Source organism: Schistocerca cancellata, chromosome 9 (assembly GCF_023864275.1).
Source record: "Schistocerca cancellata isolate TAMUIC-IGC-003103 chromosome 9, iqSchCanc2.1, whole genome shotgun sequence".
NCBI lineage: Eukaryota > Metazoa > Arthropoda > Insecta > Orthoptera > Acrididae > Schistocerca > Schistocerca cancellata.
In genome coordinates this window covers 249,201,445-249,224,644 of record NC_064634.1, presented here as the reverse complement: position 1 = coordinate 249,224,644, position 23,200 = coordinate 249,201,445, and the positions used below count along the sequence as shown (strand labels likewise).

The 23,200-nt window shown below is 38.7% G+C and overlaps 1 protein-coding gene across 1 annotated transcript in view; it reads left to right on the top strand.

The window, feature by feature from the left end:
• Positions 1 to 23,200, top strand: part of LOC126100186 (small G protein signaling modulator 1-like) — a 292,492-nt gene that overhangs the window by 240,119 nt on the left and 29,173 nt on the right. The window contains exons 22-24 of the mRNA XM_049910745.1: positions 211 to 335; positions 7,884 to 8,063; positions 19,136 to 19,245. Of these exons, the coding sequence (XP_049766702.1) occupies positions 211 to 335; positions 7,884 to 8,063; positions 19,136 to 19,245 (415 nt within the window). The remainder of the gene's footprint in view (positions 1 to 210; positions 336 to 7,883; positions 8,064 to 19,135; positions 19,246 to 23,200) is intronic.

The window sequence follows — 23,200 nt, the reverse complement described above, 5'->3', positions numbered from 1 at the left end:
ACTATTCACTATCTTACATAGTTGTAATTGTGCCTTGTGAAATTGTTTATCTGCATCATTTACATGACAACTTTTTTGCATTTATTATTATTATTATTATTATTGTTATTATTATTATTATCATCATCATCATCATCATCATCATCATCATCATCATCTTTACCATCACCATCATCATCATCACAAATTAAACAAATCACTTTGTTACAGGCAGAACTGCTGGAAACATTTGGCTTGAATTTACATCGCATTGATAAAGACGTTCAGAGGTGTGACAGAAACTACTGGTACTTTACACCTGATAATCTGGAGAAGTTACGAAATGTTATGTTCACGTAAGTTAATAAAAGTCTTGTAAGTCAATCAAAAAGAAAAGTTTTAAAATGTGCACAATTCCATATAATAACGTTTCTGTGGTAGCCATTTTTGTAGCAGCTACATACAAATTGTAGTAGTTCAAAAGAAAAATGGCTTTTGCATGGTGCACTTCAAGTGTGTTTATTTAACTTTTGCAACTAGAAGCATTTCACCATAGTTGCAAGGCATCCTCATTGAGTGTCCTGAAATATTACATGATTTTTTCATTTGTACGTATAAGTTATTGTTTGCACAATCACGTTATAGATTAGAAACAGTTCATTGAAGTTTTTATAATGAAATGGAAAAGTACTTACAGATCAGTGCCTGAGTCAGTATTTGTGAGCCAAACAACTTTTTCTCATGGCAAATTGTTTGAAAATTTACAGTTTTCTTTTTGGCCACTGTAAAATACAGCACTGTAACTGCCATTTTCTGTATTTGGAGTATCATTCATATCTGTAAGTGTTTCCAGCTTTCTCAGGTTTTGCTTGTAATTGTTTTCTTCTGTGCTATGTGTGTGCTGATGTCAATTCTCTCTCTCTCTCTCTCTCTCTCTCTCTCTCTCTCTCTCTCTCTCTCTCTCTGTGTGTGCATGTGTGTGTGTGTGTGTGTGTGTGTGTGTAAACATTCCACATGGGAAAAATATATCTAAAAATAAAGATTCTGTAACTTACCAAACAAAAGCATTGGTACGTTGACATATGTAAAGGCAAAGAGTTTGACAGTGGCCATTCATGTGGAAAAACAGCTTATCAGCTTTTGTCTTTACATATGTCTGCTTGTGTCTCTTATGTGCGGATGGATATGTGTGTGTGTGTGTGCGCGAGTGTGTACCTGTCCCATTTTCCCCCCAAGGTAAGTCTTTCCTCTGCCGGGATTGGAATGACTCCTTACCCTCTCCCTTAAAACCCACATCCTTTCGTCTTTCCCTCTCCTTCCCTTTTTCCTGATGAAGCAACCGTGGATTGTGAAAGCTTGAAATTTGTGTGTTTGTGTTTGTTATTGTTTCTATCAACGTACCAACGCTTTCGTTTGGTAAGTTACAGAATCTTTATTTTTAGATATATTTTTCCCCACATGGAATGTTTCTCTCTCTACACACACACACACACACACACACACACACACACACACACACACAGAACTTACATCAGCACACATATAGTCACAGAAAAAATAACTGAAAGCAAAACCTGAGAAAGTTGGAAACCCTTACAGAAATGAATGACGCTCTAAACACAGAAAATGGCAGTTACAGTTTCTGTTGATGTCCTTTATCAGTGCAAACTGATTTGTCATGCATGTATAACAAGAAAAGTAGAGAACATATGTGTTATTGAGTCAAAAAATTGGAATGTGTATCTGGAAAGTGCAAGTTGCTTCGCCCAAGAGGAAAGTACTTAGATTATGAGAATTCTGACTAAGTGAGAGCTGTTGGACTTCGACTCTTGAAATAGCATTATAGGACATGAAAAACATCATCATGCAATGTAATAAAGACCTGTATCCTTCTTTGAAGTGGACGAGATAGATGCTATGTTGAAAGCAATTCTCTACATATTTACAACTGCTGAGTTGGAAAATGACTAGGAAACTGTCACATTGTTTTCACATCTAAAAACAGGCTTAATCTGTCACTTTGGATTCACATCTAAACACTGGCTTTGAAGACAGCAATACTAGCATAAATTACTCATGTTACAGAAATATACAGCACATTAACTTTATTTTGTTTACTCTTGTCCTATCTATTCTATTGTGACTGTGTGCAGTATCTCTCATGACTCACCAGTAGAAATTGGAGAAAAGAAGTAGAGGAAGCCAAAGAACTATGTACATGCATTGGCATGATGGAAGGCATGTGCAGTACTGGAGTGGGAGCAGGGAAGGGAATAGGCAGGTGAAGGACAGAGGTTAGTGAAGGCTGAGGCCCGGGGTTATTGGAACAAACAATTGTTTTAAGGGAAAGTTCACACATGCAATATCCAGAAAAGCTGGTATTGGTGGAAGAATTCAGATTTCACAGACTGTGAAGCAGTCATTAAAGAGAAGCATGTCACGTTGAGCAGCATGTTCAGCAACTGGGTGGCCCAGCTGTCTCTTGACTGTAGTTTGACAGTGGCTATTCATGTGGAAAAACAGCTTATCAGCTTTCATGCTCATACTGAATGATAGTGCTTGCAGCTAAATTGGTAGATGACGTGACTGCTTTCACCAGACGCCCTGCCATTAATGGGGTAGGAGGGGCCTGTGACAGGGGTGGTGCAGATGATAGTGGGAAGATGTTTGAGACAGGTTTTGCATCTATGTCTGTTGTAAGGCTTCGAGACATGAGACAAGGAATTGGGAGCAGGAGTGGAGTAAGTATGGACAAGAATATTCTGTATGTTGGGAGGTTGGTGGAGTACCACTGTGGGAGAGGTGGGGAGGGTAGTGAGGAGGGTATCAATTCACAGTGAGAGGTAGTCTGAACCCTGGTGGAGTATGTGATTCATTTGCTCCAGTTGTGGGTGTTTCTGGACAAGAAGGGAGGGTTAACTTCAATCTGTCAGTGAGACTCATGTCATATTTGGAGAGAGGGACTGCTCTTTGCTACAGATGTGATAGTCACAGGTGGCTAGGCTGTGTGGAAGAGGGTTCTAAGAATGGAACAGGTAGCAGCTGTCGCAGTAGAGGAACAGATCTCCTATGACTTGTTTCAACAGTCACTTACCGTCCACCATGTACTCACTGTCTGGCCACAAAGAAGCACTCCTCATGTCTCATTACCACCCAGGACTGGAGCAACTGATTAACATTCCCTGCCAAGATTTTAACTAACTCTCATCATGCCTTGAAATGAGAAATCTCTGCCCCCACCCGTCCCAAAGTGGTATTCCAGTGCCCTCCCAACCTACAAAATATGCTTGTATATTCCTGCTCACAACTCCTTGCCTCACAGCTTATATACTTGCAATAGAGCTATATGCAAGAGCTGTCCCATACATCTTCCCACTTCTACCAACTCCAGTTCTATCACAGGCTTTAAGGCAGGGCAATTTGTGAAACTAGCCATGTGATCTACCAACTTAGCTGCTAGCACTGTCATTCTGGATGAGAAGCTGTCACTCCTCATAAATGGCCACCAAAAAACTGTAGCCAGTAGATAGCTGGACCACCCAGTTTCTGAACATGCCATCACCCAGTGTGATGTGCTTCACTTTGACTGCTTCACAGCCTGTACAGTCTGGATTCTTCCCACCAAGGCCGTTGTTGTGGTCTTCAGTCCTGAGACTGGTTTGATGCAGCTCTCCATGCTATTCTATCCTGTGCAAGATTCTTCATCTCCCAGTACCTACTGCAACCTACATCCTTCTGAATCTGCTTAGTGTATTCATCTCTTGGTCTCCCCCTGTGATTTTTACCCTCCACGCTGCCCTCCAATACTAAATTGGTGATCTCTTGATGCCTCAGAACATGTCCTACCAACCGATCCCTTCTTCTGGTCAAGTTGTGCCACAAACTTCTCTTCTCCCCAATCCTATTCAATACTTCCTCATTACTTATGTGGTCTACCCATCTACCACCAAGGCCAACCTTTCAGAATTGTTCATGTGAGAACTCTACTTACAACATATCTTTCATTCTCATAATCCTCCCCTCTCCACAAGCTTCTTGGTAGTCCCTGTCCTCCACCTGCATATCCACTTCTCTGCTCCCACTCCAGTATTCCACATGCCCTCTATCCTCCCACTAGTTATCCCATCTAGATTGCTGCTTATGTCAAACATAGTCACAGTTGGACTTACGTGCCTCCAGGCAGTGGCCGTTGCCAGAGAGAGAGAGAGAGAGAGAGAGAGAGAGAGAGAGAGAGATCTGTGCTCTTGGAATGTGTTTGTGTCTATGCATGTGTGCATATTCTATTTCTGAAGAAGGATTTTGTCCAAAACCTGAAATATTTCTAGCATTCCTTTTCATTTTCTCTGTCTGCGACTGAACGCCTTCTCTATGTGGTTATTACTTACCAAGTTGTTGTTGTTGTGGTCTTCAGTCCTGAGACTGGTTTGATGCAGCTCTCCATGCTACTCTATCCTGTGCAAGCTTCTTCACCTCCCAGTACCTACTGCATCCTACATCCTTCTGAATCTGCTTAGTGTATTCATCTCTTGGTCTCCCCCTACGATTTTTACCCTCCACGCTACCCTCTAATACTAAATTGGTGATCCCTTGATGCCTCAGAACATGTCCTACCAACCGATCCCTTCTTCTGGTCAAGTTGTGCCACAAACTTCTCGTCTCCCCAATCCTATTCAATACTTCCTCATTAGTTACGTGATCTACCCATCTAATCTTCAGCATTCTTCTGTAGCACCACATTTCGAAAGCTTCTATTCTCTTCTTGTCCAAACTATTTATCGTCCATGTTTTGCTTCCATACATGGCTACACTCCATACAAATACTTTCAGAAATGACTTCCTGACACTTAAATCTATACTCGATGTTAACAAATTTCTCTTCTTCAGAAACGCTTTCCTTGCCATTGCCAGTCTACATTTTATATCCTCTCTACTTCGACCATCATCAGTTATTTTGCTCCCCAAATAGCAAAACTCCTTTACTACTTTAAGTGTCTCATTTCCTAATCTAATACCCTCAACATCACCCGACTTAATTCGACTACATTCCATTATCCTCGTTTTGCTTTTGTTGATGTTCATCTTATATCCTCCTTTCAAGACACTGTCCATTCCATTCAACTGCTCTTCCAAGTCCTTTGCTGTCTCTGACAGAATTACAATGTCATCGGCGAACCTCAACGATTTTATTTCTTATCCATGGATTTTAATACCTACTCCGAATTTTTCTTTTGTTTCCTTTACTGCTTGCTCAATATACAGATTGAATAACATCGGGGAGAGGCTACAACCCTGTCTTACTCCCTTCCCAACCACTGCTTCCCATTCATGTCCCTCGAGTCTTATAACTGCCATCTGCTTTCTGTACAAATTGTAAATAACCTTCCGCTCCCTGTATTTTACCCCTGCCACCTTTAGAATTTGAAAGAGAGTATTCCAGTCAACATTGTCAAAAGCTTTCTCTAAGTCTACAAATGCTAGAAACGTAGGTTTGCCTTTCCTTAATCTTTCTTCTAAGATAAGTCGTAAGGTCAGTATTGCCTCACGTGTTCCAACATTTCTACGGAATCCAAACTGATCTTCCCCGAGGTCGGCTTCTACTAGTTTTTCCATTCGTCTGTAAAGAATTCGTGTTAGTATTTTGCAGCTGTGACTTATTAAACTGATTGTTCGGTAATTTTCACATCTGTCAACACCTGCTTTCTTTGGGATTGGAATTATTATATTCTTCTTGAAGTCTGAGGGTATTTCGCCTGTTTCATACATCTTGCTCACCAGATGGTAGAGTTTTGTCAGGACTGGCTCTCCCAAGGCCGTCAGTAGTTCCAATGGAATGTTGTCTACTCCAGGGGCCTTGTTTCGACTCAGGTCTTTCAGTGCTCTGTCAAACTCTTCACGCAGTATCGTATCTCCCATTTCATCTTCATCTACATCCTCTTCCATTTCCATAATATTGTCCTCAAGTACATCGCCCTTGTATAGACCCTCTATATACTCCTTCCACCTTTCTGCCTTCCCTTCTTTGCTTAGAACTGGGTTTCCATCTGAGCTCTTGATGTTCATACAAGTGGTTCTCTTATCTCCAAAGGTCTCTTTAATTTTCCTGTAGGCAGTATCTATCTTACCCCTATTGAGATAAGCCTCTACATCCTTGCATTTGTCCTCTAGCCATCCCTGCTTAGCCATTTTGCACTTCCTGTCGATCTCATTTTTGAGACGTTTGTATTCCTTTTTACCTGCTTCATTTACTGCATTTTTATATTTTCTCCTTTCATCAATTAAGTTCAATATTTCTTCTGTTACCCAAGGATTTCTACTAGCCCTCGTCTTTTTACCTACTTGATCCTCTGCTGCCTTCACTACTTCATCCCTCAAAGCTACCCATTCTTCTTCTACTGTATTTCTTTCCCCCATGCCTGTCAATTGTTCCCTTATGCTCTCCCTGAAACTCTGTACAACCTCTGGTTCTTTCAGTTTATCCAGGTCCCATCTCCTTAAATTCCCACCTTTTTGCAGTTTCTTCAGTTTTAATCTACAGGTCATAACCAATAGATTGTGGTCAGAGTCCACATCTGCCAGAGTCCACCAAGAGGATGAGAAATGATCACATTATAACACTTAAACAAGTATGTTATGTTTGTGTTCTGAATTAAAAGCAGGTAGTACAAAATATGAATCACCAAATCCTTGCATTGAATTACTTATGAAATAATTTTACTTTTTTTTTTTTTAATCAAAGCTATATGTGGATGTTGACCATTGTTACTTGCACTTATTTTCACAATTATAGGCACAAGTGTAAGAAACATTACTGCCAGATGTCATTACTGTCTTGTTTCTTTAATTTTTTCAAAAGATGGCATCTTTAAAAAAAAATAATAAAAACTATGATTTACACTCATACAGAACTTGGCCGAAGCTTAAATTACTAGTAAACACAGTAAGTACAAACTTATGCATAAGATGAGAGTATATTACACTGGGATTATGTTATATGACCACATGCCTTCTTACTTAAAATAGATAACATCATCAGATACATTTAAAGTTGAAATGTTTCTTGCTTGATTACTGATTCTACTCCGTCTCTGAATTCTGGAACATTATAATAAGAAAACCTAATTTATCAAATCTTGTTAATTATATAATTATATGGTTATAATAGAAGGAAACATTCCACGAAGGAAAAATATACCTAAAAACAAAGATGATGTGACTTACCAAATGAAAGTGCTGGCAGGTCGACAGACACACAAACGAACACAAACATACACACAAAATTCAAGCTTTCGCAACAAACTGTTGCCTCATCAGGAAAGAGGGAAGGAAAGGGAAAGACGAAAGGATGTGGGTTTTAAGGGAGAGGGTAAGGAGTCATTCCAGTCCCGGGAGCGGAAAGACTTACCTTAGGGGGAAAAAAGGACGGGTATACACTCGCACACACACACACATATCCATCCACACACATCCATCACACATCGGGACTGGAATGACTCCTTACCCTCTCCCTTAAAACCCACATCCTTTCGTCTTTCCCTCTCCTTCCCTCTTTCCTGATGAGGCAACAGTTTGTTGCGAAAGCTTGAATTTTGTGTGTATGTTTGTGTTCGTTTGTGTGTCTGTCGACCTGCCAGCACTTTCATTTGGTAAGTCACATCATCTTTGTTTTTAGGTATAATTATATAATTATGTATTATATCACTTTATGGCATTATTTATAGTTACTGAGTTGATCATGTAGTCATGCTTAATATCTAATGTGAATATAAATTAACTATCTTACCCCTGATTTGTCCTATATCATACGTGCAAACAACGTACGAAAACTATTTACTGGACCAAATAGAATAAATAAATAAAAATTAGCATTATATATTTTACTTCTCTAAAATGCTATTTATTTGTAGGTATGTTTGGGAACATCTGGAAGTTGGCTACATGCAGGGAATGTGTGATTTGGTTGCTCCTCTACTTGTCATCTTTGATGATGAAGCCACAACATATGCTTGTTTCTGTCGTCTCATGGAACGAATGGCAGCCAACTTTCCACATGGGGGAGCTATGGATACACACTTTGCCAATATGCGGTATGTTGAATGTTTGTATACTGTACATGTTTTTTTTTAAATGCTGTTTTGACACCAAATTCATGAGTAGGACCCAATAGGCACTTCCTGGTCCTTTTGACTAAGTGGTACACAAATATTGGAAAGACTGAAGGTAACAACTAGAAGTATAGTTGATGTGTGAATGGCCAGTCACGGCATATGTTGCTTTCAGATGACATCCTCCTTTGGAGTAACATTTGCCTCATATTTGTCTCATATACATTGTCAAGAAATGTTGAACAACTTCGCTGTAACTATGGATGAGTATCTCAACTGGGCAGAAAATACTGTTTCCAATTGCAAGAAAACTGCCACTTGCCTGTATGTGCTGCAGGATGTCAAATGTAAATTTGGGCAATCACTTGTTGTGCCAAACACTGCATTAGTGACAAAAACTCTAATCAGTTAGAAATAAGCATTAATGCTTGCGTGAGCTACATCTACAATATCCCTCTATTTGCTGCACATATCAAGAATAATATGAAAAGAATAGATTACTACTCTCCAAATGGATGATATATTGAGTCATAGGCAGACACAATGAAAATTTAAACTTTTGGCCAAAACGTCTTCTTCTGAAATAGCGAACTCACACACACTTTCACACAAGCACAACTCATACACACCTGACGAGCGTCTCTGTCCACTTTGGCTGGAAACACTGGTTGTGTGTGTGTGTGTGGGGGGGGGGGGGGGGGGGCGTGCACATCTGCTAATTGCATTTCTGTGAATGTGTGCATGTTCTCTGCTACGGAAGATGCCCTTTTGGCCAAAAATTTAAATTTATAGCAGTCTTTTGCTATCTTGTCTGCGACTCAACATCTCCTCTATATAGTGAGTACCAATATAATATTGTTATTTCATTCTCTACTTTCCATTAGTTGATCATATCAGTGCTTCTCTGCCCAGTGTGTTGTTGCCACATAAATTATGCAACTGGCATATGCTATGTTCACTTCACTGGCTCCTCAAGTGTGTGTGCACCTCATTATGTTGCATAAGAAATTGAGTACCTGGTATCTCATCATAATCGCAACACATGGTCTCACTCATCTATTATACTATATGTGTGTGTTTGTTAAACAAAAACATGTGCAAACTCTTCTGTTGATGCTGTCCACATCAAGAACAAGCTACCTTGCACTCTTCACACGATTCAATGCTCTCTTGTATTTAAGAAAGAGGCAAAGTACCTCCTTTTCTCAAGCTCATAATTTTCCTTAAAAATTAATATGTATGGCCAGTTATTTCTATCAAACAGTAATGCGTATTTTGCATCATCTGCTGGTAAACTTCTTTGTATTTTCATTTCTCAGTCTGTCACACCACTTTCTTTCCTCCCTCTATTCATTACTTGTGATACATCACATTCCTCTTTCTCTTTCTTTCCCACCTCTTGTTAAACTATATACATTTTTTTTTCTCATCCATCATCTTCATAGAGCAGCGAGACTGCCTAGAGAGTAAGTAAAGCTGTACCATCCAGTTTTAATTGAGGAGTCATTTCTGGATCTGACAGTTTTTAACATTTGTGTTTACATAAAGCTTTTAAGGCTGTGCACACCACACTTCTTAATGTATCTCTTCCTCCAAAAGTAAACAATTCCAGCAGTGACTGTTATCTGGCGTTTGTCACCAGTGTACTGATTACCATCTTTCCTATTCCAAAAACCCCTTTCACTCAGTTCAGTAGTGACAAAGATAATGAAATATAGATAATTGAGATTTTTTACATTTAAGTCAGCATCAGCTTACATATAAATGTATAACGTTTTAAATTGGAAAACAGCATTGTAGATAGACTGTTCTGTAGTTGTTTGTAGTGGTAATTAAGTTGATAAATATAATCATCTTGATTTTTCATAGATATTGTTGGCTGAACTTGTCGTCCAGTAAAATTCAGGATGACTCCTCCGGAGGGCCTGATGTTATCAGGTTCATGAAAAAACACTAACTTGTTAACCATGGATTATCATTGTATATTCTTGTACTCAACTCTGTCTATAATATGACTCTCTTCATTTACATAATGAATGACACTAGTTTAAAATTATCTCTCTCAATTTAAATTCTGCTTTAAAGATTGACTGGTTTTATATTTCTTCTCATACTGATACATTACAAATGTGAACATTGTTGATAAAGACGTAGTTGACCATAGTCAGCTCACAAGATAAATTTCACATCATCTAATATGATAGCAAGTTGCAGAGTTGGTCTCCTGCAAACAATCTCCTCCAACATTTCACAGAAAGTCTGTAGACAAAGTTACATTACAGTAAGCAAAGGTAGCACACTTCATTGATGCAAAGACTTTGTAAGACAACAATACAGCAAGTCAGATGCTAACATTTGTAAACAAAGTAATAATCAGAACACAAAGATATTTTATAAAGAAAAAAACAGTTATATATTTTTAAGTGTAATTTTTGGTCTTTAACTTTCATGTTTAGGGTAACATTAAATGTATAATCATCTGTAGCTACTGATGAAAGAAACAAATTCAATTTGATAGCATAATTAATGGTTTCATGTGACAGTATTATGAAAAGGATAGATTGCAACTCACCATATAGTATAGATGCTGAGTTGCAGACAGGTACAACAAAAAGACTGTTAAACAAGCAAGCTTTTGGCCACAAGGGCTTCTTCTGAATCAGGACATACACATTCACAATCAGGCAAACACAACTCTCACACACATGACCACTGTCTCTTGCTTTTCAATTTTCTGGATTTTCCATTGTTTAGCATTTTCATACATGACACAAAAATGAAAGAAGTGAACTTTCAAAATATAATAGGAAAAATACAAAAAGGTAAATGAAATTTCAAATAACAGTCACCAAACAGCACAATAATCTTGGAACACCTATTGCAAATCAGGAGCAATCTATTTGTGATATTGCCCAGCTGATTTTAATCTTTTCTGTGTACTCATTGCTGCTATTATTGATAAGGAAGAAATCTGTCTGCTTCATAGCCTTTAGTGATACATTCTTGATATCCACTAGCTCAGTCTTATATAATGGCTGTAGCATTCTGTATCACCATAACACAATATTTTACAGCTTGTGAAATACACTCTGAAATTATATATCCTTGAATGAAAGAAGTAACTGTGTTTTATGAGCCTTGTAAGAGAAATTATAATTTAAAGATGATACTAAAGATAGCTATAAACTTCCAAGATAGGATTCCATCAAGGGAGTGTTCCTTTTGACACAGTTTTAAAGGTTGCTTCAGCCTAGAATAGTATTTTTATGTAAATAAGCCATTGTAGGCAACTGCTGGATTTCAGATGACTTGAGCAGATGATGTATAATTGGGATACTTTAATCTGATTCTGAGGTGGGTTTTTTGTTGACATTATTGGAATCTTTCTTAACACTAGGACTGTTAGTAATAGTAGCAGTGGTGCTGTCTCCTGGTAGTGAATTGCAGTTGTGAAAGGGGGACAGGGGAATCATGATGAGTGAGACAAAAGCCTAGGAAACCCTGTGCACAGTACTGATTGAAAGGGCAAGTTTTCAGTTTTCTCTCCATTTCCAACAACTGATTGCTGTGTGTTTGACCTGCAGAAGGTGTACAATACCACTTAGCATCACCACATCGTGTCTACACTACACGTGTGGGACTTCTGGGGCTGCTTACCCATTTGTATCCAGAATTTCCTATCCCTCTAACTGTTCTGAGTCTGGATGGGGCCAACCCTCAGCAATCATGTGTACAGGAAACTGAAGTACATCAGGGATCAGTTCCAAACACAACCTTTTACGTCATTGCCTTCAATGGTATCGTGACTACAGTGAGGCTTTTGGTTCAACTGTCACTATATGTGGATGAGCTTTACCTGTATTATGGCTCAACATCATTTTGCGCCACAGCACGTCAAGTTCAGGGAGCTGTGCAGAAATTGCTAAGGCACTTCACCTCAGCATATTCCTATGGGTAAATCTTGCGAACAAATACATCTACACAGCCAGCTTCTGGTTCACTGAGTACTACCTCATTCTTTTCATTACTGTCCCTTAGTACATGTACATGACACAACACAGCAGTAATTTGGCCAGCACAGCACTCTAAATCCTTCCCGGAATTTTGACATATGGAGGAAAGTGTTGAGTATGACTTCAGATGCAACTGTGAGGAGAGGTGGGCTACAGAGTAGTGTAGCAACTGGTGTTGTAGGAAAGCTGGACAGGAGCAATAGTGAATAAGTTGACATAGTAATCAGAAGATTTACTTAACTTGTGTTTCTCCAAATTTACAAGGACCCATTACAAATAATGCAGCAAGAAGTAAAGTCCAGCTAATACGATGGCAACAAGGATGAGGTGCTCTGAACTAAAACACGAATGATGGTGTCGGAGTCCTGATGATGCGGCATCTGTGTAGCACCACAAAATAAAGAGGCTCCAATTGTGAGTGGGCTGTGTTGCTGCTGCCAATCATCCTATATTGTGACAGATGGCAGTCACAGTCCACAGCCACTACTGACGTGGTTCAGCGGGTGTGCTCCTTTCGATCCACTGGATCCCGCCTGACAGCTATCGGAGTCTGTTGGCAACTTGCAATATTCTTGCCAACTCAAAGATGTTGGTAGGGTGGTATTGATACATGATACCACAGAGTGTTCGTCCCTATAACAGCTAACACTATGCTTATCTCCATATCTATACAATAGCCATTTTTCAAGGATGTCAGATACCTTGTTACTTATCACTCTTTCCAGAGAATTTACATCAGCGTGAGCCTCTCCCTGCAACTTCAGATTGGCAACTCTGGCCAACACTTCATAACCTCACAGAGGCAGATTCCCTACATCCACTAAATTTTTTATGAAAGTGATGACATTTTTGCCTGGTTTGCCCATGAGAGTGGGAACCAGCAAACCTACTGCAACATAAATTACAGTCTGGGGTGGAATAGCACTAGAGAACTCTGGAAATGGAGCAGAGCAGCAGGGCTAACTGCAGCATATGTTGTTGTTGTGGTCTTCAGTCCAGACTGGTTTGATGCAGCTCCCCACGCTACTCTATCCTGTGAAACCTTCTTCATCTTCATGTACCTGCTGCAGCCTACATCCTTCTGAATCTGCTTAGTGTATACATCTCTTGGTCTCCCTTTCCAATTTTTACCCTCCACACTGCCCTCCAATACTAAATTGGTCATCCCTTGATGCCTCAGAACGTGTCCTACCAACCAATCCCTTCTTCTAGTCAAGTTGTGCCACAAATTCCTCTTCTCCCCAATTCTATTCAGTACATTCTCATCAGTTATGTGATCTACCCATCTAATCTTCAGCATTCTTCTGTAGCAGCACATTTTGAAGGCTTCTATTCCCTTCTTGTCTAAACTATTTATTGGCCATGTTTCACTTCCATACATGGCTATGCTCCACACAAATACTTTCAGAAATAACTTCCTGACATTTAAATCTATACTCAATGATAATAAATTTCTCTTCTTCAGAAATGCTTTCCATGTCATAGCCAGTCTACAATTTATATCCTCTCTACATCGACAATCATCAGTTATTTTGCTCCCTAAGTAGCAAAACTCATCTACTACATTAAGTGTCTCATTTCCTAGTTTAATTCCTTCAGCATCACTTGATTTAATTCAGCAACATTCCATTATCTTCATTTTGCTTTTATTGATGTTCACCTTACATCCTCATTTCAAGACACTGTCCATTCCGTTCAACTGCTCTTCCAGGTCCTTTGCTGTCTCTGACAGAATGACAATGTCATCAGAAAACCTCAGAGTTTTTATTTCTTCTCCATGGATTTTAATTCCTAGTCCAAATTTTCTTTTGTTTCCTTTACTGCTTGCTCAATATATAGATTGAATAACATCAGGGATAGTCTACAACCCTGTCTCACTCCCTTCCTAACCACTGCTTCTCTTTCATCCTCCTGGACTCCTATAGCTGCCATCTGGTTTCTGTACAAGTTGTAAATAGCCTTTCATTCCCTGTATTTGACCCCTACCACCTTGAGAATTTTAAAGAGAGCATTCCGGTCAACATTGTCAAAAGCGTTCTCTAAGTCTACAAATGCTAGAAACATAGGTTTGCCTTTCCTTAATCTGTCTGCTAAGATAAGTCATAGGGTCAATATTACCTCATTTGCTCCAACATTTCTACAGAATCCAAAGAGACCTTCCCCGAAGTTGGCTTCTGCCAGTTTTTCGATTCGTCTGTAAAAATTCATGTTAGTATGTAGCAGTCATGACTTACTAAACTGATAGTCAGTAATTCTCACACCTGTCAATGCCTGCTTTCTGTGAGATTCGAATTATTACATTCTTCTTGAAGTCTGAGGGTATTTTGCCTGTCTCATACATCTTGCTCACCAGATGGAAGAGTTTTGTCATGGGTGGCTCTCCCATGGCTATCAGTTGTTTGTTTGGACATATGTCTTTCAGTGCTGTGTCAAGCTCTTGACACGATATCATATCTCCCATTTCATCTCCATCTGTGTCCTCTTCCATTTCCATAATATTGCCCTCAAGTATATTGTCTTTGTTTAGACCCTATATACTACTTCCATCTTTCTGCCTTCCCTTTTTTGCTTAGAACTGGTTTCCCATCTGAGCTCTTAATATTCATACAGGTGTAAGTGAGGTCCATTCTGCCAGACTTTTTGCCGATCACACCTAGAATAGCATTTCGTCGCCCTCCCAGCCTCCACAAAATCCATGTCAGACCCTAAGCACCTTCAAAACCCATTTTCCTAACCTATGGCTCCAATCCCCATGACTATCCATGTTGTAAGACACACTATGCAACCCATATCACCTCCTATACTAGACCTGTAACTGGCAAAACATATACTATCAGAGGGAGAGCCACCTGTGAAACAATGCATGTTGTGTAGCAGCTGTTATGTAAACACTGTTGGCCTTCTGCATCAGTGTGACTACCACCAAGTTATCAGTTAGGATGAATAGCCATAGACAGAGGGTGTATAGTGGCAACACAGAGCTTTCTGTACAGCACGGCAGTCGTATCCTCGGTGCCTCTTTGAACACATGCGCCATCTGGATTCTTCTCCGAAACACCAGTTTCTCAGAACTCTGCAGGTGAGAATTGGCATTACATGTCCTTGGTTCTCGCCACCCACCTGGCCTTAATTTACATTAATTAATTAATTAATTAATTATTAATCAATTAATTATTTTCCTTGCTCTCAGCGTTCTTTGAAGTAACTATTCCTTTCTTCACTCTATATCTTTCATTTTCTTATCTGTCCATCCCTCCCTCCACATGCATGCATGTGCATGCTGACACACACACACACACACACACACACACACACACACACACACACAAACACACACACACAATGCACTTAGCTTTCCACTTTTATTAACTTGTGTGTGATGTTTTGTCAGTAATCTCTGTCCTGTGTATTACCATTTCCATTTCTGTAAGCTCTCAGTTTTTCAAATCTCATCTGGAGCAGTCCCCAAAGTCAGTCTTTCCTTCTCATACTATCCATTAATTCTACCTGACCCGGAGTTCAGGTTGCTTTTTCCAAAATCACTTCATTTCCTAAACCTCACCTCTCTTCCTTCCCCTTCAACCCTTTTGCCAGAAGAAGGAACCACTGGCTCTGAAAGCTGGAAAATTTCAGTACCTTTATGATGTGTTCTCCTGCTACTGCTTGGTGAGAAGATTTTTTGTATTTTATGCTTCATGTAAATGCTCATAGAACCTGCACCTTAGTTAAAAAATTTGAATCCACCTGGAATTGAACCCAGGCCCTGTGAGCAAGCACTATGCCACAGAGTGACAATACTTGTTGAAAAAATCTACCTTGGTTTAGCATACTAAACTTGATCCAAAAACTTACAAGTCAGTTTTCTTGAGAAATTTTGATAAATGCATTGAGCTGCTTTGGGAGAGGTATATCTGAGTTTTGAACTTCACATACCATAAATACAAAAAAATCACAAGACTCTGACTGAAGTGTTTTCCCGTAGCTAGAGAAAAATAAGCAGTGTGCTACACATGGAGGTAAAATTTAATTCTGCTCCTGGTTAGTTTGATTCATAAATTAATAATCTTTCTGGGTTCACCTCAAGTATAGAATGTGGGATATGAAGCCTTGAGTGTATTTCAGTACACTGAATTTCTAATACCATATGCTTGTAAAACAATGGTCATCTCAAGAAAACTGAATGTTAGCCATGGTCAAATTTAACTGTGGTTAACTCCCTTGGTTAACTTTATTTAGGTCTGTGAACAAGAATTTTGCACTGAATAGGGTTAAATGCTGACTTTACTATGGTTAACTTTTAATGAAGGTTGGTGCAATTGGCCGTAGATTTTGATACCCTCAGCTACTATTTCTCTAATGCTAACATAATGGAAAAAGTAGCAAAAACTGAAGGATTTCCAAAAGTACAAATTATAAGTTTTTCACTGTGTCCTCTTCACTGTCCATGTACAAACTGCAGTGGTGGTGGTGGTGTGACCTATTGTTTCTGACAGCACAGTTTTTGATGTGGCATCATTTGAAATTATAGTTGTGAGCATGACTGTAATTGTCCAGAGTGTGACAGTAAAGCTGCACCAAACACCATATAAGGGGCTTAGTTAAAACAAATGTTGCATGCAAAAGTGGATGACTTGCAAAAATAACAAATGAATATCAAATGGACATGAAGTTATACTGTCCCAGATTGAGGTATTGTGGTTTATGCATATGAATAAAATTATAATTTCACTCATTCATTTTATTGTGAAGCACCCACTAATATAGTACTTGGGCTGTAGGGCCTCTATGTTTTGATAACAGAACTGGCCTCAACACAAATATATTTAGACTGTAACCTACAGAAAGTTCTCTGGGGATTCATTTTCCAGGTCATTAAGTAGATTTGTAACCACATTGTACTATTATTGACAGATTGTGAATAGACTACCCATTGTGGATCATAACTGTTCATCATTAATTTTCTCCACTGTAAGAATTTAAACGAAACCTCTGTTAGTAGTAAATCAGTTACACCTGTTTAACTAAAAAGTAATATACAAACAGACTTGTGCACATATCAGCTGATTTGAACCTCATATACTTCCAGTGCATACATTTATTTTGTGCTCATATGAGGAATGAAAAAACTCTTTATTGCCATGAAGTATGTAAATGAAACATAAGCCAGAACTACCATGCTTCTGTTAGCATACACACTTTATTTTCTTTTTCATGATTGCAGTGTGACACAATACAAAAGAAAGTGCTCGCTTCTCTGTGAATGGGTTATGAGTGTAGTAAAAACAAATTAAATGTTTATCCAACTCACACGGAAAATTATCTGCCATGTATTTTGTAATACACATAAAAGGAAGAGAGTTACACAAGCATTTCTGAATATATAATCTATTCTGAATGTAGCTGTATGAAACAGAAAGCTTCAAGCATATTCTTATGCTATTCACAACAGATGTTTCTTGCTCATATTTGTTGTTTGAACCCAGTGTGAACATAAATACAAGGAACATGTTTCAAAACGAAATGTCACTAATGTATGATTTGAGAGTGCCAGTGATATCACAACACAATTTAAACTTGTAGTGTAATGGCAATAATTGGTGCCACTTAAGTGGTGTTGGTGTTCTGTTAGTTTTACATGCAAATCTGGTTTAAGTGAAATTCTCCCACCCCCCCCCCCCCCCCCCCACCCCCCCACCCACTCGAACACACACACAAAACCACACAACTACATAGTAAACTCCTGTGAAATAATTTATTAGAAATGTGTCTTTCAGCTTGTGAACAACTTCTGTGCAAAATTTTAAAATTACTGTCTAGAGAAGATTATCATTGTCAGAACATACTATTCTTTCCTACATGCACATTTTGAAGAGGCCACAGTCACATTTAGGATATATAAAAGAGTATTTTATTATTTCTTTGCAGCATCCATGAGTCAGTGGGAGAAATGATACTATTAGATGGTGCCCTCAACCATACATGATGTGTCTGACTGTAGATGTATGAAGAAGTCTGTGCTTGTAGTTATCCTTTTCAGACCCATTGGCTACATTGTGTACATTAAATTTTACTGTCTCTTAGTTGGAACAGAAATATTTTTCCCCAGTGCAAACTTCATGTACACATTTGTGAATGTTCAATCTTGGTATCACATAGAAGTGCTGCCAACTGTTGGGCTTCTCTATAACAACATCAACATCAACAAGTCAGTGCAGCAGTACTTGGCACCTTGTGACTTCCAGAATATACGGAAGTGGTTGGTTTGTTATATTCCACTGTATATATAAATATTATTATTATTGTTATATTGTATTGTTATTATTGAATGACCAGTTTATTATAACAGTGAATATTTCAAAAATACATAAAAAGAAGCCAATTGTACAAAGTATATTTCGAATGAATATATATACTTATATTTGAGTAAATCTTGCATCTAAAATCATTAGCAAAATACCTAAGAGCATTATAGAATGAAAGAAGAGGTTTCTTTCTCCAGAAAAAAATCGGGTGAGAAAGGGTTAATGAATTAGTAAGAAGCAACAGCAGATATTTGAGTATTATTGTTAATATTTGCAACCATTTTCCTCAGATACTGATAATACCTTCAATTATGTTTTATCATAAAGATAAGAAAATTTCTGTCTTTTGCAATTGAAATTTATTCTTGAGTAGCAAATGTGTTTCGCCTACTCATGTTTCGCATCATTAGTGGTATTCATTTTTGTGTCCTGTTCACGCATCCATTTATTGTTCTGTATGTTTTAAATGCATATGGTATAGGTTTCTTCCAGAAATATTTCTTTGCACATAAGCTATACTGTAGAAAACTGCACATGCTTATAGTGCTCGTGGTCAGATGCTTTAGAGCAGCTCTAAGGAACTAAGTATGAAGTACCAGAATTGGAAAGAATGATTGCTGAGTTTTATATGATTCTTGCTCTACAGCTGATTCTGTGCCAGTTAATGACTGAAAAGATATATTTATTACATTTTTGTTTCCTCTGCTGTTTTGAATGGTCATTATAATTTTTGTGGCAGGTCACTGATACAAATACTGGACTCCGAGATGTTTGAATTGATGCACCAGAACGGAGACTACACTCATTTTTATTTCTGCTACCGCTGGTTTTTGCTGGATTTTAAGAGAGGTTAGTGATATGTTAATGCTTTCTGCATTGTTGCAGTCCTTACATTGGTTTTATCAGTTCATCCTGCTTTTTGTTTATATAACTACATAAACATTTTATGTAAGTTTTGTTCATTAGTAATGTATGTAAATTTGAATACAGTCAACCTTTTGCTGTGTCTTTGATAATGATAGAAGCTGGGGTATTGTCAGTTGTAGTGTTGTAGGTTTGAGTCATTTAAGTATAAATTGATAAAAAATGCACATTAACATGTAATATTTCACTACTCAGCAAATGCGGAGAGGGGGATCTAAGTGGTAGACAGACATAGGGATATGTTGATAAATTGTGTAGCTTCTGGTGTACTTCTTCAGAGCCAACACAAACACCTCTGTAGCTTCTCATCTGTTACCAGCTTGAAAGATTGTTATGTTGTTTTTTATATTGTATCCCAAGATACTTAACTTTTCTGCTTATGTCATTGGCTGCTTCATCTATTCTCTCCTTAAATGATCAGTGTTGTGGTGAAGCATTTATTAGTTTAGTTAATTTTGTTACATAATGTAGGTGAGATTGTGATTGGTGGTGTTAGTTTCTGTAAGATTATTGAATTTATGTAGACAGATCGATAGTTAATAAGTTAGTTTCATTTTACTTGGATCATTGCATAATAAATTGTAATGATGTCGAATGGGTCTTTGACATTTACATCACAGACTAATTTGTAAGTATGACTACATGGTGAACATATGTAAGGTTTGTTTTTAATATTCAGATGTGAGTTAGTAATTTCTACCCAAATTGTGGGTGGGACAATTTGCAGTAAACCTGTCCATTGTACTTTTAAGAACATTGTTTATTATTTCTTCTGTTTTTGTACATTTGCTTGAACTGATTATTATACTAGTGTCATCCTCAAAAAGAGCTAATTCTGGTTGTTGTATATTATCGGATGATCATTTAGGTATATGAGGAATAATGGCAGGTCTAAGATTGACCCTTGGGGAAAACCCATACATGATTTATCCCCAGCCAGAGTGATCTCCCATTATTACGTTGGTTGGGTTAATAAGTAAAACTTCAGCATTCTTTTTGTTAGATATGACATTATCCATTTGTTGGTTATTCAGGAGAATATAGTGATTCACACACTCAGAATACCTTAGATACATCTCAGAGAATACCAACCAATGGCTCACGTCGGCACCAACAATGCCTGTTGCAGGGTTTCTGAGGTGATCCTCAGTCCTTACAGGCAGCTGGTGGAGGTGGTTAAGAGTGCTGCCTCTTGTGCGGGGTGCAAGCAGAGCTCACAGTTTGCAGTATTGTTCCCAGAGTTTATCACGGTTCTTTGGTTTGGAGCTGAGTGAAGGGTCTCAGCCAAAGGCTTTGTCAACTCTCTGATGGTCTTGGCTGCAGATTTCTAGATCTGTGTTATTGTGTGGGGATTTGTAGGACTCACCTTTTTAGGTCAGGGGTGCACTACACAAAGGAAGCAGCTACTTGGGTGGCAGAGTACTCGTGGAGTGCACATGAGGGTTTTTTAAGGCTAGTCAGTAGTTTGTGGTGCTCTGATGAACACTTGGCAGTCGATATGCAGCAAGGGAAATCAAATGCGAGTTCAAAATAAAGACACTTCGACTATCATAATTTCATCAGTAAATTGTCGAGTTGTTCGTAATAAAGCTCCCAAATTTACTGCCCCCCAGGAAAGTTCTCGCACTCAAATTATTCTTGGGACTGAGTGCTAGCTGAAACCTGAAGTGGAAAGCGCTGAGATATTTAGTGAGCAGTGTAACATTTATCAGAATGACAGATTAGAGACCATAGGAGGGGCAATATTCATTGCAGTTGACAAAAACATTGTCTTTATTGATGTTGGTATTGAATGTGACACTGAAGTTATCTGTTTGCACAAAACAATTGTAGCTGATACCAAGTTAATTGTTGGATGTTTTTACCGGCCACCTGATTCTGCTGTGACAGTTCTAGAGTCATTCAAAGAAAGTCTATGGTCAATAGCATGGCAATACCCAGATCATGCAATAGTAGTTGTAGGTGACTTTAATCTGCTGATTATAGACTAGGATGTCTGTGGATTCATTGCAGGGGATACAGACAGACAGTCATGCGAAATACTTTTGAATACATTTTCTGAGAACCATCTTGAGCAGCTAGCTCGGCAGCCCACACACATTGGAAATATCTTAGACCTGGTAGGTACAAATAGACGGGCTTATCAACAATGTCATTGTAGAAACAGGGATTAGCAGTCATGATGACATTATAGCAACTATGATTATGAAAGTTAATAATTGATCAAGGAGGCTAGAAGAGTGTTTCTGCTAGGTAGAGCAGGCAAGCAGTTTTTAGTATCACACTTGAACAGTGAATTGGCATCACTTAGTTCCACTAAGATGGATGTAGAAGAATTATGGGAAAAGTTTAACTAGATTGTAAATCATGGTCTGGAGAGTTTTATGCCTAGTAAGTGGATAAAGGATGGAACACACACACTATAGTTTAATAATGAAGTTCAGAGAATGCGGAGGAAGCAGAGGCTGTTGCACTCTTGCTTCAAAACGGAATGCACAAATGACGACAAGTGAATGTAGTAGAGATTCGGGCGTATGTGAAAAGATGTAAGCATGAAGCATACAACTACTACCACCGTGACACCTTAGCAAGAGATCTGGCCAAACCCAAGGAAATTCTGGTCTTATGTAAAATCGCTAAGTGGGTCTAAGACTTCCATTCAGTCTGTTGTTGACCAGTTTGGTGTGGCAGTTGAAGCTAGCAAAACGAAAGCTGAAGTTTTAAGTTTCACGTTCGAGAAACTGTTCACACAGGAGAATCATACAAACATACCATCATTTGACCATTGGACCATTCCCATATGGACGACATAGTAATAAGCATCCCTGGCATAAAGAAACAACTGAAAGATTTGAAAGTAAATAAATCACCAGGCCTGGATGCAATCCCAGTTACATTTTAGAAAGTGCATAGTAAAGTGGGTTGATGGCATTGGCCCCTTACCTAGCTTGGACTTATCGTGAACCTCCTGCCCAGCACAAAGTCCCAAGTGACTGGAAAATGGTGCAGGTGATTCCAGTATATAAGAAGGGTAAAAGAGCGGACCAACAAATTTACAGACCAATATCCATAACTTCTATTTGCTGCAGAATCCTTGAACATATTCTGAGTTCAAATGTAATAAATTTTCTTGAGACGCTTATGTCCATGAATCAGCATGGTTTTAGAAAACATTGCTTGTGCAAAACTCAGCTTGCCCTTTTTCTGACGTGATGTACTGTGAACTATGGATGAAGGGCAACAGGAAGATTCCACATTTCTAGATTTCCAGAAAGCATTTGACTGGCACCCCACTGCAGGCTGTTAATGAAGATATGAGCATCTGGCATCAGTTCACGGATACGTGAGTAGCTCGAAGACTTCTTAAATAATAGAACCCGGTATTTTAGTCTCAATGGCGAGTGTTCATCAAAGACGAGGATATCTTTGGGGGTGCCCCAGGGAAGTGTGATAGGACCGTTGTTCTCTGTATACATAAATGATTTGGTGGATAGGATGGACAGCAATCTGTGGTTGTTTGTTGTTGATGCCACGGTGTGCGGTAAGGTTTTGAAGTTGAGTGACTGTAAGAAGATACAAGATGACATAGACAAAACTTCCAGTTGGTGTGATGAATGGCAGCTAGCCCTAAATGTGGAAAAATGTAAGTTAATGTGGATGAGTAGGAAGATCAAACCTGAAGTGGTCGGATATAATATTATGGTGTCCTGCTTGACACAGTCAAGTCATTTAAATATCTGGGCGTAACGTTGCAACGCGATATGAGATGGAACGAGCTTGTGGGAACTGTGGTAGGGAAGGCGAATAGTCGACTTCACTTTATTGGGAGAATTTTAAGAAAGAGTGGTTCACCTGTAAAGAAGACCACATATAGGGCGTT